Consider the following 15,000-nt stretch of genomic DNA (forward strand, 5'->3'; position numbering starts at 1 on the left):
AGGAATCAGTAGCTATATCCTGGTATCAATACCATAAGTGGCATTTCGATATATTTGTGTTGTAATTAGCACTTTCACTCTCAAGATAAAGAGGGGTTCTTTTCCAAATGTTTTCAGTATTAGGTAAGTGGATAAAGTGCTTACCTATCAACCCACATATGTTTTGAGTTCATATCTATTGAAATTATTTCAGGACACATTATTGTAGTTTTTTTAAACCTTAATTTCGTTTGGACAGAGGCAGTCTATGATATAAAAATTCTTCTGATTTCTTCTATGAACTACTAGCAGTATCGCTCGGCGTTGCTCGGGTTTGTAAAGGAAATAACTATATAAGCATTTTTAGAGAGTTATAGCCAAAAAATAGCAAAAAAATGCATTAAAAATGGAAAACAAATTATGGTAAATTTTTTTTAAAAATCGTTGACTCATCGTAGACATTTTTAGAGAGTTACTTCCCTTATATAATAGCGAAAAAATGCATTAAAATGGAAAAAAATGATGGTAATTTTTCTTAAAATCGTAGACTCATCGTAGACGCGCGCTAATACCCAGAAGGGCTCGATATGAATCACGACTGTAAGATACCCGGTTTTGGTTAAACTGCACCGCAAAATGTGGGAGTAGTTAGGAATCTAAATCATAGGAGACAGACACACAACCTCTCTTTTATATATAAGGATTACTTCACATTATAGACCTTAGTGATTTAAAACTTTGTGCTTACATTGTTCAGGGAGAAGGATGAGGTGACGGGAATGGAATCGAACACGGCACTGTCTCCTTCACAGTCTGAAATAAAGAAGACAATAGAAATACCAGAAATAAATGATACGATAAAAATGATAATTTTAATATTATTGTTATGACAAAGGCAGCAACCTGGCAGAATCGTTAGCATGCCGGGCGAAATGCTTATCGATATTCCGTCTAACGCTACGTTCTGAGTTCGAATTCCGCCGAGGTCAACTTTACCTTTCATCCTTTCGGGGTCGATTAAATAAGTACCAGTTACGCACTGGGATCGATGTAATTGACTTAATCCCTTTGTCTGTCCTTGTTTGTCCCCTCTGTGTTTAGCCCCTTGTGGGCAATAAAGAAACAGATATTCCGTCTAACGCTACGTTCTGAGTTCAAATTCCGCCGAGGTCGACTTTACCTTTCATCCTTTCGGGGTCGATAAATTAAGTACCAGTTACGCACTGGGGTCGATATAATCGATTTAATCCCTTTGTCTGTCCTTGTTTGTCCCTTCTATGTTTAGCCCTTGTGTGCAATAAAGAAATAAGAATCGTTAGCATGCCGGACAAAATACTTTGTGGCATTTCGTCCGTCTTTACTTTCTGAATTCTAATTCCGTCGGGGTCGACTTTGCCTTTCATCCTTTCGGGATCGATAAAATGTTGAGCACTGGAGTCAATGTAATCGACTAATCCCTTTTTCAGAAACTGCTGGCCTTGTTCCAACATTGGAAACGGATTTAGTAATTATGACATGTCTATCTAAAATCTTCTCTCTTTTTACGCAATATTGCGGAACATCTGTGTTGTTTCTCAAATTATTCAAATAGCAAGGAAAATACAATAAGGGCAAACCATCAGATGACTCACAGTTTTGACTGTTTCTCAGTCACAAGAAGAGAAGTCCATACTCTTTTACTCTTTTACTTGTTTCAGTCATTTGACTGCGGCCATGCTGGAGCACTGCCTTTAATCGAGCAACTCGACCCCGGGACTTATTCTTTTTGTAAGCCTAGTACTTATTCTATCGGTCTCTTTTTGCCGAACCGCTAAGTTACGGGGACGTAAACACACCGGCACAATGCTAGGGGGACAAACACACACACACACACATACACACACACACACACACACACATATATATATATATATATATATATATATACGACAGGCTTCTTTCAGTTTCCGCCTACCAAATCCACTCACAAGGCATTGGTCGGCCCGGGGCTATAGCAGAAGACACTTGCCCAAGGTGCCACGCAGTGGGACTGAACCCGGAACCATGTGGTTGGTTAGCAAGCTACTTACCACACAGCCACTCCTGCGCCATATTGCATTTTTGGGAGAAAAAAATGTTTATTTAAATATAACTCAAAATGAATAAAAAGTGAAGTAGATGGAATGTAGGGATATAAATTATCTTCAAACAGAATGGTTTTCTATGAGTCAACCAACAAGACAAGGCTAGGGGTATATCTGGATCCCTGACAAGACAGATTTAGTATGAATGTTGGTAATCAAATTTGAAGAAGCTAAATTCTATTTCCTTGGGTATCCTTTTACCTCCGGTGATATTATACTTTTTAATGCTCTAGTCACTCAGCTTTTATAATTTCCAGAGGTTTTGATGACCCATGTGCGTATAATCCGGAAACCCTAAGATGTAAAACTAGAATTTATTCTTCCGGATGTCGTAGTTCTTCGGATATGACATTTGTCTAGCTATATTACTTATTCTGATCCCTCGAATGCTATTGTTGTTACCCTTAAATCAGCCCTGATCGACCAGACTTGTGATCCCACTCATCCCGTTTTTACTTATGTATAGGTATGAGTGTGATCACACTTTCCCATGTTTACTTTTTTTTCAATGGTAAATTGTAATTTGAAGAAGCTCTAGTTGATCATTTTGGCGGGTCGAACGTCCGCATTGGAGATTCCTCGTTAGCTTGACCTCAGATGCCATAATCTCAGAACGTATCACTAAGAACCAATTCTCATATTCTGACGTTTTTGTTTTCATGACTATAATATATTTTCTCCCTTCAATATGAATGAGAAACTTACCTGCGCCCAGGTACGTCATTTCTTCATATCTTCCACTGACTGTATTTATTTCAGTCAGAATCCGTATTTCATCATCGGGTTCCATTGTGCGCGTCCTTGAAGCTATCTCGAAATAGTAATGGTTTGGACGACATGTAGACTCTGTGGAATTGGTACAGTAAAGGAGCAGTGCCGTGGAATTGTAGTCTGTTGAGACGATCCTCACTGTAACTGAAAAATAATAAACACACATATTACACGTTGTTTATTTGCATAATTTTCGCTACATGTTTTGCAGGTTTTCGCTAGTTACTTAATTTTTGCTGCAGAATTCTATATCTTTATATATAAAAGTGAAGTTGTGTCTGTCTCCTACGATTTAGATTCCTAACTACTCCCACATTTTGCGGTGCAGTTTAACCAAAACCGGGTATCTTATAGTCGTGTTTCATATCGAGCCCTTCTGGGTATTAGCGCGCGTCTACGATGAGTCTACGATTTTTAAAATAATTTACCATAATTTTTTCCCATTTTAATGCATTTTTTCGCTATTATATAAGGGAAGTAACTCTCTAAAAATGTCTACGATGAGTCTACGATTTAAAAAAAAATTTACCATCATTTGTTTTCCATTTTTAATGCATTATTTTACTATTTTTTTGCTATAACTCTCTAAAAATGCTTATATAGTTATTTCCCTTACAAACCCGAGCAACGCCGGGCGATACTGCTAGTATATATATATAGCACGAAGTTTTGTCAATGAACAGGTCGCGGTCTCAAATTGAGAAAAATATTTTGACAAATTGAATTTAAATGTTGAAGTGAATCTAACGGTTTTTGTGTGTTTCTTAAATGGCTTATAAACACCTTCCACGCTGCAATTGTTTTCGTTCCAGCACACGATCTCAGATCAGGTCACTTGCTATGCAAGTACATCTCCGTAATATATATCTTTAAAAAATGAAACGTAATATATATCTTTAAAAAATGAAACGTTCCTATATACATGCATTCACGCTTACATTCACTAATACACATACACACACACGCACTATAATATTTGTGCCTTCAGCAATTCGTTTCCATGTCTGTGTCACCTCTGCGCACATCGGACGCCTCTTCGAACTATGAAACACAGACCATGCTTTCCGCGCTCGCACTTCCAGGGACTTACCTCTTTATGATCCCACTTTGGTCACGATGCGCATAGAATAAGTTACCTGGATTTGTGCATCCAGCATTTCTCATGCAGTTTTGTTCTATTTGCTTTCCCACAGCAATCCCATTTAGTTAGAGTGCCAGACACACTAGGCTTCTGCACTTCATTTAAGACACCTACCACAGAATGCACTCTTCTACCAGATATTTTCCTATCAGACCAAGGATTGAGAACAGCAATCTCTGCCTCGGCTCCTTTCAACGAAAGTCCGCAGCTGCACCGTTCCCACGTACATGTATAACCAATTCGGCGAGCTGGCAGAAACGTTAGCACGCCGGGCGAAATGCTTAGCGGTATTTCGTCTGCGTTACGTTGTGAGTTCAAATTCCGCCGAGGTCGACTTTGCCTTTCATCCTTTCGGGGTCGATAAATTAAGTACCAATTACGCACTGGGGGTAGATGTAATCGACTTAATACCTATGTCTGTCCTTGTTTGTCCCCTCTGTGTTTAGCCCCTTGTGGGTAATAAAGAAATAGGTATCCAGTTATGAGCAAACTCACTTAACGCTGTTCCCAAGCTGATACGTACGAAGCCAACACGCACGAAACTAGACGGCACGCTCTGTACACAACCGACCCTGTATGCTGTTGCAACCCACTCGAATATGTACTTGCTGTCCTAAATATATATCCCCAGATATCCTCTCTTGTTACCTTTCATATTTCTGGTCTTGCATTACACCCACCAATATCCTGTACACTTTATATTCTTCATTCACGGATTAGAATTGTGTTAAATTTTCGCACAGTGCACATCTCTGTCAATTTTCCTAGCTTCGTTTCGTTTTTGAAAACCTCATTAAGCGGTGAGAGTAATGAAAGTGATTGTTTCCTGAATTTTTAGCCAAGAATCAAAACCCCAGACTAGATTTTTTTTCCATAGGCTCCTTTCTATTGTTCCCGGCAATACTCTTTTACTTGTTTCAGTCATTTGACTGCGCGGCCATGCTGGAGCACCGCCTTTTAGTCGAGCAAATCGACCGCGGGACTTATTCTTTGTAAGCCTAGTACTTATTCAATCGGTCTCTTTTACTGAACCGGGGACGTAAACACACCAGCATCGGTTGTCAAACGATGTTGGGGGACAAACACACACACACACACACACACACACACACACACACACATATATATACATATATACGACGGGCTTTTTCAGTTTCCGTCTACCAAATCCACGCACAAGGCTTTGGTCGGCTCGAGGCTATAGTTGAAGACACTTGCCCAAGGTGCCACGCAGTGGGACTGAGCCCGGAACCGTGTGGTTGGTAAGCAAGATACTTACCACACAGCCACTCCTGCGCCTATATATTTATGTAAATTTATGCAAGTCAACTATCATAAGTTCTGTTCTTTGACTTAACAGCTCAACGGAGATTAACACGTTCAATGGAGATAAAAGCATTCATCTTCTTTTGTTCTCCAACCTACTTTCCAGCTTTCGAACATGTATAAATACAGAACACTAAATAGAATTCTTCTTCCTTTATTCGGCATCGCTGCCGATGCTCTCTCTCTTTCTCTCTCTCTCTCTCTCTCTCTCTCTCTCTCTCTCTCTCTCTCTCTCACTCGGCACTTTGCCAAAGGAAAATGCTTCTCTCTTTTTTTTCATCCAACACTTTGGCGCATGAATATGTCTAAATCTTTCTAGAATCCCTATTTCTCTTTGCTATCCGACTCGTGGCCGGAACTACGTGGCTACTGTTCTAACTACCAACATCCCGTCATCGCTGTAAAACAGCCGACTGCTACAGCCTTCGTATGTTGTTCTTAACGAAGAACTGACTCACAAATAAAATCTGTAAGAAATAACCATTGTCCTTCTGTTGGTTCATTGAGTGCATATCACACTGTCCCACGAAATTTAGATAATCTACTATTAAAACTACTAACCGCCGCATCCATTACATCTATCAGTAATATTCCAAATATAATTCCATACAGTTAGCTTCACATATATTCATACAATTTATATCTCTACAAATATCTAAACCATTCATCTGCAGTCAATATGACTCTTTACACGAGTATATTCACGAGAAAGTTTCTTATCGAAGATACGTCTCGCCTTCACCTTCGAAACGTAGAGTAGATGAAACCATGGCGACTGAAGAAGGGGTTTTTTCCTTGTGTTATTTGTCCTGTACTCTATTTTTTTGTTGTTTAAGAAAAATGTCCAGTTCCTTGGGTTTGTGTCTATGTTTTCGTTTCTCATTGTGTTCGACGTTTTTTTTTGGTGTCCTGTACTCATATATGCGTGTATATATACATGTAGAGGTTGGTACGTACATATATGTATATATATATGCATATGTTTTATTTATTAATATATTATATTCAAACAATATTTCCATTTATATACACTGAAACTTTATTCCTATATTATTTTTATATCCGTTCACGCTAAACACCCATATAGTTATCTATGCATACCGTCAAACCATACATTAATACGATAGTTTCTTCATATTTTCAAGCGTTTTATCACAAGAGAAATACAAAAATGCAAGAGAAATATAAAATAATACACTTACCGTTCTTCTCCGTTTTTGTTACCCCAGTTACAGGTGTCGAGTGAAGCTTGTTTTCACTATTGCGAAGAAAAGAAAAATCATTTATATTACCGAAGTGCTTTAGTTGTAGCAGAGAGTATTCGGGCTAAATTTGACGATTTTAATGTCTCCTTTCTTTCAAGAACAGCTTGACGTATTAGTGAGCAGTGAACGGTGTCGGAAAGCATGAAGAAGAAAGAAAGTCGTCGATGAGAAAAAGGCAGCTGACTTGGAGGATTGGAAGCCATTTGAATACTGGAAAAGAGTTACCAGTATCATGGTGACTCGCGCCGCGTATTAACAATAGGGACGACACGCCTGCTGCTCAATGCTCTCTGGACACTATCAAGGCTGTAAGACGTGACCTGGAGAGCTGCAACGGAGACTACGAAGCAGTGACAAGCAGGAAGGGACACAGAAGGCGTTCTGAATGTGTCAGCACGACAGAATTTATTCAAAGGCTGACGAACAGGACGCCAGGCTCAATTCAGACGATTATGTGAATCTGTTGGAGACCGTGTGCAAACCCTGGCTGGAGAAGGTTGCTATTGAAAGGCCATACATGCTGCAGCAGAAGCGACTGTCCGAGAATTTGTACGACTTCACCAGCCCCAATTTCTGGCCTCCTAATTCCCCAATTGTAATCCCATGGATTACTACGTATGAGGTGCGGTTGAGAAAGCCACTACCAGCTCTGCCTACCATACAAAGGCCGGGTTGATGGTCATGGACTAGTTTAGTGTTTTACAGTCTTATGAATATCAAGTTTCAAAAGGTGTACATAAAGACATTATCAATTATTATATAGATGTCTATATACTGGCGGATCGGCATCAAAAGGCTGACTGTATGCTATTCTAGAGATCATGTCGGAGTAATTTAAAGAGTTTCAAACTTAAACCAGAGGTTACAGGAGTCACAAATCTGAGTCAAGAGTATATATTGTAATATATCTGGATGTATGATTAAATATTGCTATTCTTTCCGCTTATCTTATGTTCCATAAGTATGATGACTATGTGTGTGTGTGTGCGTAGACGCACACACACATACACACATATATTCATAATTATATTAGAGGGTACACGAAGCACTAGCTCACTAGAAAGTGGAAGTAAAAACCCACAACTTAACCACCAATCTCATTGAAAATATATAACGGACCAACAGAAATCGGGTAAATGAGCAGAATTTAACCTCCTATCTCAGTTCGAAAGTCGTAGAATGAGGTAACAGATATATCTGGATCATGATTTGGAATTCTGGCTAGAACCTCAATTCTCCTCAGCAGGCCTTATCTGTCTGTATGTATGTATAGCTAAAACTAGTAAAGCAGTAAAACAGTATGGATGGAAGCACTCCGTCGGTTACGACCACGAGGGTTCCGGTTGATCCGACCAACGGAACAGCCTGCTCGTGAAATTAGCGTGTAAGTGGCCGAGCACTCCACAGGCACGTGTACCCTTAACGTAATTCCCGGGGATATTCAGCGTGACACAGAGAGTGACAAGGCCGACCCTTTGAAATACAGGTACAACAGAAACAGGAAGTAAGAGAGAGAGAGAGAGAGAGAGAGAGAGTTGTGGTGAAAGAGTACAGCAGGGATCACCACCATCCCCTGCCGGAGCCTCGTGGAACTTTTAGGTGTTTTCGCTCAATAAACACTCACAACGCCCGGTCTGGGACTCGAAACCGCGATCCTATGACTGCGAGTCCGCTGCCCTAACCACTGGGCCATTGCGCCTCCACTAGTAAAACAGTATATCACTACAATGAAGTAACATGTTTTATCTGGTCTCACTGGTCCCATGTCGTGATTAATGAGCGGTTCTGCTTGACGTTAACAAATCATACACGTGCCAGTACACAGGCCTCTCCTATATTATTTATGTCTGCTATAATACCTTCCCACGGGGTCAGTCTTTCCTATAAACATGGAGGTGTGACACTGTATTGGGTGGTTTAATTGATTCTACAGCCTAGGCTTGTTAACCTTGGTTGACAACTAACTTAGGAAATGGTCACGCTGATATAAAACCAACAGTTTAATGGTTCAATCACCGCCTCATCAGACCGAGCTACTTTAACCTTAACAATGGCTTAAAAAGAGAGGAATTAGTGAGCGTAAATATTGATATCGGATTACAAACAATCAATCATTTAGCTGAAAGATCAATACTTTTTGTACTTGGGCAGTCTGGATATTTTAGAACTCCCCTTTCTCGTGTTTCATCAATGGTAAAATTGGATACAATAAACTTTTCATTCAAACGATTTAAAGCTTAGCTTATTTTCTATTTGTTTAAAAACATTCAGATTAAAAAGGACGAACTTTACCTTGCATCCGTTTCCACAAATGAAATACTTCCTCTTGAGTTTGAAGAAAATTCTTTAGCCTTAATTTTGACTTGATCATTTTGGACAAATTTCTTGCTCTTCCAAATGGTGTACCAAGGTCCTGAAAACTGACCACCAAAGGTTGATTATGAATATGCTGACGTGCAAATATATTTTATGTATGTATGTATGTATGTATGTATGTATGTATGTATGTATGTATGTATGTATGTATGTGTGTGTATATATGTATGTATGTATGTATGTATGTATGTATGTATGTATGTATGTATGTGTGTGTGTGTGTATGTATGTATGTATGTATGTATATATGTATGTATGTATGTATGTATGTATGTATGTATGCATGTATGTATATGTGTATGTATGTATGTATGCATGCACGTATATATGCATCTCGTATGTATGCATGTTTTCTTTTTCTCTATTAGATTTAGAGTTAATTTGGTCCGCCCACCTGCTTGGAAGCAAGGTTGTGAAACTTAAGAAAGTCTTGCAGATTTTTACTGTTCCAGATATTGTGACTATTTGTAGCTTACAGATTAAAGTGTTGTATTCTCTCCCCTACAACCCAAGTTCAGCCATACTTTGCTCCAGGCATGTTGGTATATATCCTATTAATCCAATAATAGTAAACACGAATCCTGGATTTGCAAACTTCTGATCCACGTGATTAATTGTATGTAGAAACTCTGGGGGACTATTTATTTTTAACTGACAGTTTCGTTCCTTGGTTACGTTCTCCTTGTTGCAAGTGCATTTATAAGATATATTTTCCTCCGTCTGTTGGATCCTGTAACATTGCTTGTCGCATTTCGCTTGTACGCATGTTATTTCACCGGGATATATTTGCATTTTTGCCAGTCAAGGCGATCACCGACATTTAACTCGGTTCTTTTCTCTTGTTTAAAATATCTCTTGAGATTTCTAGTTTTGTGAATCAGTCACTGAGTGCATATATGTAGATATATATGTGTGAGAGGGCATGTGTGAGAGCGTATGTGTGTGAGTGAGTGGGTGAGTGTGAGTGTATGTGTGTGTGTGTGTGTGTGTGTGTGTGTGTGTGTGTGTGTATGAGTGTGTGTGTGATGATGTGTGTTTGTGTGTATGAGTGTGTAAACTTGCACTGAAGAAGTAGCTGTTGCCACACGAATCACGTTAGTATACAAGCGTGTGGACTTCATAACTGCTTATGTGCGTGTATATGTTTTTGTACTGCTTACGTGTTTTCATACTATTATGCACGTATATATGTAGATACATTGATAAAATTTTGAAACAGCTGCTCACGACATGTATGTCATCCTCAATCTAATTCTGCTGTGAGTGCATAGGTGTCACTGTTAGATGCTAACTTGCATCCTAATCTCTTTTGTGTATCAAGTTGTAGCAGGGTTCGAAAGCGAATCGATAAACTGCCAAGTTAAAATCACAGCTTACCAACAGCCTTTTCATGTAATCGGCCGGGTTGTTGACCAATGAGCGTTGAGTTGTTGACCAATGAGCGTTGAGCTTTGGACCAATCAGCATCGAGACACCACGTAATGCATCGTTCTAGAAGCCGAGAACGTTCCTTTACAAAGCCTATAAATAGGTACGTTTTGAGTGCTAAACTTCAATTTGTTGCCGCCCGCAACTAAGCTAACCATATTCTCTTAGGAGCCATTCTCATGGCTTTCACTCAACCTATATAGTAACTCTAGTTCACGAACCCAGTATGCATATTTTCTCCTGTCTAGGCAGTTTATTTACAGAGCTTTCTTAATAAACTATTTGTAAGAGTTGTCCTCTCTAGTGTATAAACTTTGTTGTCGCATTTTTAATTGATGAACAACATGGAAAATATTTGTGCGGTGAAATAGAATTCTGTTATTTGTTCACAAGTGTTGCCCATTCATTTTACGCGGCCAGAACCCATCTCAACTACCAGCATCTCATATCCTTCACCCTATATCTATCATGGCAACAGTTAACTAAACCTCGTGACAATGTATAACCGTTGTTTCTTGTTCCAGTAGGGCAAAAGTATATCCATCAAACAAAGAGTTAATATCGAGGTTGTTGGTTCAAGATAAGCTACTTTGGTCATCTATGTTAAGTTTCTGGTAACATAATCAAATATGTACGCATGCATATGGAACAAGATTTCTTGTTAGATTTGAAACCTGAACATATGAATCACTGACTCGCCATGTACCATAATACACCATGGAAGAACCTCAAAGGTAGCTTTTTATTTCTTGTTTGTTTGCTAGCCCGGCAAAATATTTTCCACTTGTTGGTCGCATTCGACCAGTCATATGAGTCCACTTGAATCTGTTTCACGACGAATCTGCATTATGACAATTATAAAAATCGATATTTGTTTAACATTCCATGATGAAAAATATCTAAGACGACAAAGAGCAATTTCCTATCCGGCTCAGGCGATGCAATATATGTTGACAATTTTTTCTCATACACACACACAAATAGTGTTATATGTACATGCTCGTAATGACAAGATACTCTGTGAACTTTGGTTAACCAGAAAACTTTTTGCTGTTCATTTTCTTTAACATTTCTGAATCCGTTGTGATGCAGTTAACTCCGTTTAGTGTTCAAGAAAATTTCCATCTACCAAATCCACTCACAAGGCTTTGGTCGGCCCGAGGCTACAGTAGAAGACACTTTCCCAAGGTGCCACGCAGTGGGACTGAACCCGGAACCATGTGGTTGGTAAGCAAGCTACTTACCACACAGCCACTCCTGCGCCTTTTAAAATAATTTATAGCTTTCATTGATTGAGACTGGTGAACATCTGAAAGCTTTCCGGATACCTAACAGATTAGAATTGGTAACCTGACAAAGTGCACGACATCTTTTTTACTTACTGGACCCCTTGACCTTCACAGGCTCTCTTAGATCGGTGAGTTTGGTGCTATTAACGTTCCTCTTGAAGATTTCTATGCGAACACTCGCGACAAAGATTTGAACAAAAAGAGAATTCCCGAGGTTCGACGTTTTAGAAAGGAAGGAATGAACGTACCGATTATTGCGGGGAACACAATAAAGGAGATAAGAGGATGGGGCGGGGGTGGGAGCGAGTTGGGCGGCAAAACATAATTGGAAGTGCTATGAACCTAGCTAAGGTGGCGAGTTGGCAGAAACGTTAGCATGACGGGCGAAACGCTTCGCGGTATTTCGTCTGCCGTTACGTTCTGAGTTCAAATCCCGCCGAGGTCGACTTTGCCTTTCATCCTTTCGGGGTCGATAAATTAAGTACCAGTTACGCACTGGGGTCGATGTAATTGACTTAATCCGTTTGTCTGTCCTTGTTTGTCCCCTCTGTGTTTAGCCCCTTGTGGGTAGTAAAGAAATAGGTATTTCGTCTGCCGTTACGTTCTGAGTTCAAATTCCGCCGAGGTCGACTTTGCCTTTCATCCTTTCGGGGTCGATTAAATAAGTACCAGTTACGCACTGGGGTCGATAAAATCGACTTAATCCGTTTGTCTGTCCTTGTTTGTCCCCTCTGTGTTTAGCCCCTTGTGGGTAGTAAAGAAATAGGTATTTCGTCTGCCGTTACGTTCTGAGTTCAAATTCCGCCGAGGTCGACTTTGCCTTTCATCCTTTCGGGGTCGATTAAATAAGTACCAGTTACGCACTGGGGGTCGATGTGATCGACTTAATCCGTTTGTCTGTCCTTGTTTGTCCCCTCTGTGTTTGGCCCCTTGTGGGTTGTAAAGAAATAGGTATGAACGTAGACTGCTCTAAGGAGAAGCTGCAGCAGAGAAGGGCGCAGAAAGAAAACATTGCGCCTATGGACCAGAGGCTGGAACAAATTTGTGTACGACTTTTTGCCAATCAGTCGGGCAGCCCTTTTCTAGATGCGGTCTAGAATGTCTTTGTATACTTCCTTCCTTCTCGAGTCATGCCAGGCTCATAAGGGTCAGTTTCCCGGTTTCAGTGGCATAGAAATTCTCCACCTGGACGGGACGTCGTCCGTCGCAGGATTACTCATTTTTGCCAGCTGAGTGGACTGGAGCAACGGGAAAATGAAGTGTTTTGCTCAAGGACACAACGCATCGCCCGGTCCAGGAATCGAAACCACAACCTTACGATCATGAGTTCAACACCTTAACCACTAAGCCACGTGCCTCCACTCTTTGTATACTGCAGCAACACCGTCGCAGATGTTAGAGCAATACTCCGTTGTAGATACCGCACGAGCTTTGTAGAGTGTCAATAATTGTCGGGGGCTGAGATACCTATCGGACCCGAAGAGGTCTAGTCTCTGCGATGCGGTCCTAGCTGTGTTTAACTGATTTTTTTGTTGTTAGGATAGATCCCCATTGAGAGCGAGACTTAAGGTTGGAACGATTTCGAGGTGCCTTCATACATCAGTAGTTATTTCCAAGTGTGTTTTAACAGGGAACTCGAATTTTTGATGTCGCTTCTGTCAGATGTTGGTCGTTTGGTTGAGACATATTTATAACAGATAGTAACTGAACAATCTTCTGAATTACCTTCATATTTGATTATGTTACCAGGACACAGGTAGATATTCTTCAACTCTTCATTTACCCGGTCACCAACTTTTCAGTGTCTTCGTTACGACAATATATTGTTAACAGCTTCGATATAGAGTCTATGTTTAAATTTTGGTGTGAAGCTGTTTATCACCATGGTATAGTTCTAATGGAAAACCACGGGTACCCTTTCCTATGAGTGTATGCATTTCTCTAGGGACACTTAAAAAGAATTTCGGTTGTACAGCAAGACTAAATCCCTCCGTATACGCTTGGGTATGGAAATATGAATAATACGATATATCTATATCTATCTATCTATCTATCTATCTATCTATCTATCTATCTATCTATCTATCTATCTATCTATCTATCTATCTGTCTATCTATCTATCTATCTATCTATCTATCTATCTATCTATCTATCTATCTATCTATCTATCTATCTATCTATCTATCCAGGGCCCATGGACAACTTCCAGAGATCCCTGGCTTGGCAGTGCTACCGAGAAGCGCTACCCGTTCGGGATAAGCTCTACAGACACGGCTCGAGAAACACGGGGCCGACCTGCTCGAGATGCGGTCAGAGCGACGAAACCGTTCTGCACGCACTCGTGCAGTGTCCAACAATTTCCGACCTGTGGGCTTATGTCGAACAACTGCTGTAACGTGTGGGACGAGTCGGTTTATCAGCTGAGTCTATCGTCAATATTGTCACGCCTCCTTCCTTCAACGGGAGGGAAGAGCTATTTTCATCATCCTTTGGTCTATGGCGAAAGAATGTATCTGGTGGACGCGTCTGAAAGGATTGGAGACAAACACTTTCCTCTCTGGTCAATCTCTCATCAACTTCTTCAAGTACCACTTGAAAAGGAAAGTGAGAGTAGAGAGGCAAGTTTTGTCTAGCGAATGTTTTAAAAAAAGATGGGTGAATGAGCAAGGATGGCACGTATGAATGACGAAGCCACCTTGAGCATAATCCTATGAACCCAGAAATTGAAAACAGAGGGTTACCCACTTGCAAACAAATGTGGTAACATATAAGAATATTGACCAAGGTTACCGTGGTCTTTTCGTAGGCTTTTCTTCCCACGGATAAACCTTACTTGCTTTCCCCTTTACACCATATATCATAACACTGTGATACACGATCCCTATTGATCGTTCTTTTTTTTTTTCCTCTTCCCTTTTTTTTCCCCTTTTTTTTCTTCTTTTTTCATTTCTCTTTCCTTTTGTTCCTTTTCCTTTCCTTTTATTTCTTTTTTATTCTTTTTATTTTATTCAATTTTTTTTGTTCTTTTCTTCCTCCCTTTTACGATCCCTCTTGATCGAAAACCTACGCCAACCCTTTTTTTTTTCTTTTGTTTTTTGTTCTCTTCATCCCCAAAGAAAGCTCTACCTTGTAACTTCCCATCTGTGTGCAGCCCTGTGTGGCCAATAAAGAAACTTATCTATCTATCTATCTATCTATCTATCTATCTATCTATCTATCTATCTATCTATCTATCTATCTATCTATCTATCTCTCTCTCTCTCTCTCTCTCTCTCTCTATATATATATATATATATATAAC

At 39.9% G+C, this 15,000-nt stretch overlaps 2 protein-coding genes across 4 annotated transcripts in view; one reads left to right on the top strand and one right to left on the bottom strand.

The window, feature by feature from the left end:
- LOC115224175 overlaps positions 1 to 15,000 on the bottom strand; it is a 104,244-nt gene that overhangs the window by 84,982 nt on the left and 4,262 nt on the right. For both annotated transcript variants that reach the window (XM_029794946.2, XM_036500673.1), the window contains exons 2-5: positions 8,898 to 9,025; positions 6,543 to 6,598; positions 2,808 to 3,017; positions 728 to 792 (exon numbers count right to left, since the gene is read on the bottom strand). In XM_029794946.2, the coding sequence (XP_029650806.1) occupies positions 728 to 792; positions 2,808 to 3,017; positions 6,543 to 6,598; positions 8,898 to 9,025 (459 nt within the window). The remainder of the gene's footprint in view (positions 1 to 727; positions 793 to 2,807; positions 3,018 to 6,542; positions 6,599 to 8,897; positions 9,026 to 15,000) is intronic.
- LOC115224191 (chitotriosidase-1) overlaps positions 1 to 15,000 on the top strand; it is a 192,298-nt gene that overhangs the window by 67,931 nt on the left and 109,367 nt on the right. The gene's annotated exons all lie outside the window — the stretch shown is intronic.

Source organism: Octopus sinensis, linkage group LG2, assembly GCF_006345805.1.
Source record: "Octopus sinensis linkage group LG2, ASM634580v1, whole genome shotgun sequence".
Taxonomy (NCBI): Eukaryota; Metazoa; Mollusca; class Cephalopoda; order Octopoda; family Octopodidae; genus Octopus; species Octopus sinensis.